Source organism: Cynara cardunculus, unplaced genomic scaffold (assembly GCF_001531365.2).
Source record: "Cynara cardunculus var. scolymus isolate 2C unplaced genomic scaffold, CcrdV1 Un_Scaffold_1363, whole genome shotgun sequence".
NCBI lineage: Eukaryota > Viridiplantae > Streptophyta > Magnoliopsida > Asterales > Asteraceae > Cynara > Cynara cardunculus.
This window is the reverse complement of record NW_020200745.1, coordinates 73,010-78,036: the sequence shown is the minus strand read 5'-3', so window position 1 is coordinate 78,036 and position 5,027 is coordinate 73,010. Positions and strand designations below refer to the sequence as shown.

The 5,027-nt window shown below is 31.8% G+C and overlaps 1 protein-coding gene across 1 annotated transcript; it reads left to right on the top strand.

The window, feature by feature from the left end:
- The first annotated feature begins 2,468 nt into the window (after nucleotides 1-2,468).
- Nucleotides 2,469-3,113, top strand: LOC112502416. The gene is made up of 3 exons (XM_025106305.1): nucleotides 2,469-2,577; nucleotides 2,652-2,721; nucleotides 2,921-3,113. The coding sequence occupies exons 1-3, from the start codon at nucleotides 2,469-2,471 to the stop codon at nucleotides 3,111-3,113; spliced, it is 372 nt and encodes a 123-aa protein (XP_024962073.1).
- Nucleotides 3,114-5,027: the final 1,914 nt, after the last annotated feature.

Here is a 5,027-nt window from a genome sequence, read left to right as displayed (position 1 = left end):
CAATGGCGTTATCATAAAGAGCCAGACGCCACCTGGGAATCAAAATCAGAGATGCGGATGAAATATCCCTACTTATTTACTTGATGGAATTCCTTTAAGGACGAAATATTGTAATATCCGGTTTTGTTAACCAGTTGATTAGATAGTTAATTTTGAAATATTCGGATTAACTGCTTTTTAATTCTTTTGTTTGTGTGAGAAAAGGGTTATAATTGGTTTAATTAAATAAATTATTTTAATGAGGTGGGGGAGTCGGCTTCTTAGGCGCCGCCCCAAGGAGTATACCACTTACTATTTATAGTAAGTTGGATGAAGGAAAAAGGGGTTGGTTCACTAAGTAACATTATCCTTCTATTGTCTTTCATTCTTCGGCAGATAAGAGATAAAAACTTCAACCATAATTCTTGTTTAAGGTGAGTGTTAAATGCTTTGGAGTATCGGATTGTTTATATGCGATTTAATTGCTTTTAGAACTGGTTTATTATTTTACATCTTGAATAATATTGTATGAATATATTCTAAACCGGACAAGTGATGTCCGGATTCCACTAAATCGATCAAATGTTGTCTGAATTCAACTTTAAACCGGACAAGAGGTGTCCGGATTTGTTTTAAACCGGCCAAGAGGCAACCGGATTCTTCTTGAATCATTTGAGTTTCAACCGGATTCAACCCTAAACCGGTCAAGGGGTGACCGAATACATCTAAACCGCTTAGTTATCAATGGAGGTACTCTAAACCGCTCAAAGACATCAAGTATTGTCCGGATAAGACATCTGGACAATGTTGTCCGGATTACATCTCCGGATGGTATCCAGATTTCATATTCGGTTGACTTTGATATTGTTCCACTACTGATTTAGGTGTAACCATGAGAGAGATGAAATGGCGGTGTAACCGCGAGAGAGATCTAATGTGTAACTGCGAGAGAGATATAATGGCGGTATAACTACGAGAGAGATGAAATGGCGGTGTAACCGCGAGAGAGATGAAATTAGTTGCTCATAAATGTATCGAAGAAAGTTTTTGTTAGTCTGTATTTTGTAAACAATATTACATTCGATGTTATGAGTAATACCATGTGGATTATCTGTATGTCAAAGTGTGGGTTCTTACAAAGAGTCTTCTTCGCATTCTCAATCTCAGAGAAAAAAACGAAAAAGAATTCAACCCAGCAGTTCAGTAAATGATGAGGAAGTGTCTAAGGTTGTCACTTCTGTGCAAAATGCTTTGGACAAACAACCCATGTAATCTGAGGTGGGTGCTTGCATTGAAAAACTGGAGAAATTTGGGTGGGGAAGCCCGTTGTATGAGAAAACACTTCATCTTTTTAGTCTAGGCCCTGACTATATGAAGATTTGGTTGTGTTTGAAGGAGGATAAGTGTGAGGGTTGGGTTAAGTTCACGGGACGTCAACTTGGGCTTATATAATTATTGCGATGTTTGTTTAGACATTAGAAGAAGATATTTTTATGCGCTCTTTTGAAACCTTAGATGGTTTATATGTGTATTAAACTTTTTGATGCACACTTTTGAAACCTTAGATGGTTTGTATGAATATTAGATACTTTGATGCGCTCTTTTGAAGCCTTGAATGGTTTATATGTGCATTAGATGTTTGTCGTTGTTTGGCCTTTGGAAGATGTTTGTTGGCTTTTATATAACTTTTATCGATGAATGTTATGATCAATGTTATCTTTAAAGATGATGTTGTCCTTTTCATTTGAATTTTGGAAGATGTTTTGGTCTTTGTATGGACTCTTGACGGTTAATGTTATATGTGTTTTGCATTGCAAGGTTATGGACAGGAACAAGTTAATTCTAATTGTGGTGGTTGTTTATTTGTATTTGAAAAAAAATCTTCGTCAAGAATAGAAAGGATAAGAGACAACACTTCAGCATTGAGCGGACATGCGTATACACAAGAATTGTTAAGTGGATCAAATACGTAATGTCATGAATTGATGCGTTTGTCACGTGATGCATACATATTATTATGCAATTACTTTAAAGAAAAAAATTGGGTGCACTCAAGTAGGTATATGAGCATCGAAGAGAAAATGGCCATATTTTTTACAATAATTGTCACAATGAACGCTTTAGAATGATTAAATGAAGATTTTAACACTCTACGTGAACCATTAATAATTGTTTTCATGAAGTACTAAAAGGAATGATGGAATTTGCGAGAGAAGTCGTAGGAGTCAACATCCCTTGATGGAACCCCAAACACGTCAAAACGATTTACATGACTCAAAGAAACATTTTAGGTATGTTTTTCTTGATATATTGAATATTCTTAACATATATAAATACTTTCTAATGTTTTCTATTTCATAAAAAAGGGGCTATAGGTGCGCTAGATTTACTTTGGTACATGTAGTTGTGCTCGTTAGTCAACAAGCTAGGTCTAAGGAAGAGGAAGAGGTGAATGCTATCAAAATGTTTTAGCGGTTTGTGTTTTTAATATGATATTCACATTTGTTTGGGCTGGATGGGAAGGCATTGCACATGATTCTCGAGTTCTGACAGAAGTTGCATGTAACCCAACTTCAGGAGTTCTGTTTCCTCCACCAAGTATGTTTCATTTTTTTCTTAACATTTAAACCTCGTTATGTTTTATACTTTTAAATTGTATTTTGTGGTTGCAGGTAAATACTATCTTTATGATGCCGCATATACCAATACTCGTGGATTTATGACCCCCTATCACAATACAAGGTATTGGTTTTCGACGCCGACGTGCCTTGACTAAGGAAGAACGGTTCAATCATGTTCATGCACAACTTAGAAATGTCATCGAGCGTGCATACAGGGTCTTGAAAGCAAGATTTCCAATTTTAAGATAAATGACTCATTACCCTTTAACAATACAAAAAGATGTGGTGATTGCTTGTTTCGCAATTCACAATTTTATAAGGAGATGCAATATTCAAGATCGATTGTTTATGGAGTATGATGAAAACATGTTTACCATCAAAGAACAAGATGAAGGAATCGAGGAAGAAAGCATCGAGGAAGATGTTGGAGAAACACAATGGGGTCCCCAAGGCAATGAATATATGACTGATTTGTGTGATCGGATTGCAAATCAATTAATGTTGAATGCTTGAAATTAATATCTGCAAGCGAACTATTTGTACGCAAACAATTATGTTAAAGGCTTGTAATGACTTTTTGTTCGTTGTTGATGGTTTGTTGTTATTTCCTTTGTTGGTCCTTATTTTGGTCTTTTTTGTTTTGGTGGTGATTTTGCTTTTAGAAATTTTGACTTTTTGTTCTAAATTATGAAAATCTGTAATATGTTAATATATTGAGTATCAATATATTTTCGTAAGCAAAAAAGAATTTAGAATTATATTTAAAATTTTTGATAAATAACAATAACTTTCATTCAACATTTACTTCAGAAAGAGGGATATAATTTTTTTACTCAATCAGCATTTAACACAAAATGTTTGGTAAACAAGAAATCCAATATGCACTTACTCCAGTCAGACCTCTTACCACAGTCAGATATCTTACCTGAATCAGCACTTAACTAAAAATATTGATAAACTACCCCTTAAGATTACTTCTATTGGGAAAACACAAATGGTTAAGAACTACAAGATTAATATTCTTTTTGACTATATTGGGAAAACACTTATATCTCATAAATCTCTTTCCTTTCTATCTTTTAATGAAATTATATGGTTTAGATTTAAATTAATATCATTTTCTTTATAAATAAAAAATAATATTAATCAGTACAATTCTAAATCAAAAAATTATATAANATTATATGGTTTAGATTTAAATTAATATCATTTTCTTTATAAATAAAAAATAATATTAATCAGTACAATTCTAAATCAAAAAATTATATAAAAAACATGCATTTTTATTCTTTTTAATTTGACACTAGTACTAACATTTTTTGTTATTTGTTTTTTCATTACAATTTTCATATGAAACAATAAAAGTGATTTAATTCGTAAAGTGAAACAACACTTTAGTGCTTCACATCACATTTCACGTCAGTTTTGGTTTCTTTTCACATTGTGAAACGACATACATTGTTTCATCATGTGAAATAATACTATATTGTTCCATCATGTGAAATAACACCTTATTATTTCGCATTAGCAATGTTGTGTTTCGCGTCATTGATTTGACCCTATAAACGGGACCATCACCCAATAGCGCTATTCGATGAATAAAACATATTTTAAGAAAGTGGTTTAGGTAGACCAAAGGGATGCATCCAGCTCTCCTTGAAGTCCTTTGGAGCCAATCGGTTGCCTGAAACTTGACATGATGAAGGCGCATTTCATGTCAACTTTTGTTTTCTTTTTTTGTTCTCAAATTCTGAAACGGTACTTTATTGTTTTACATTAACATATTACATTGTTTCACAATATGAAAGAACACTTTAATGTTTCACATCAGCTTTGTTTTGTTTTTACATTCTGAAACAGCCCCAAAATTGTTTCACCTTGGCGACGTCATATTATTTCATTGCATGAAATAAAACTTTGTTGTTTACTGGTGATGTTTTTAATTACAACTTGTTTATATTTACAATATTTTTGTTTTCTCATGTGATGTTTTTATTATTTAAGGATGAAATATATTACATAAAGAGGTATGTTTTTCTATACGTTACCATTAAATAATATATATATTAGAAAGAAAACGAGTAAAAATTAAATTATAATACATCAAATTAATAAAAATTAACTATATTATCTTATTAAGCAAATTTAGCAAAAGTTTTAAAGTCTTAAAATTCTAAATGACCAAAATATCATTTATACTCATTTTTTCACTTTTTCACTTTTTCACTCCTCACATACAATCACCCTCTCACAATAAATTTACACTTTATACTCCTATAATTAATTAATTAATTTACTTTATGTCATTTACTTTTAAATGTTTCATTTTAAACATTTGTCAAATTAACATATATAATCGTATATCAATAAAAACATGTTTAAAAAATAAATTGTTATTTTAACAAGTTACACCATTATCATCGTATC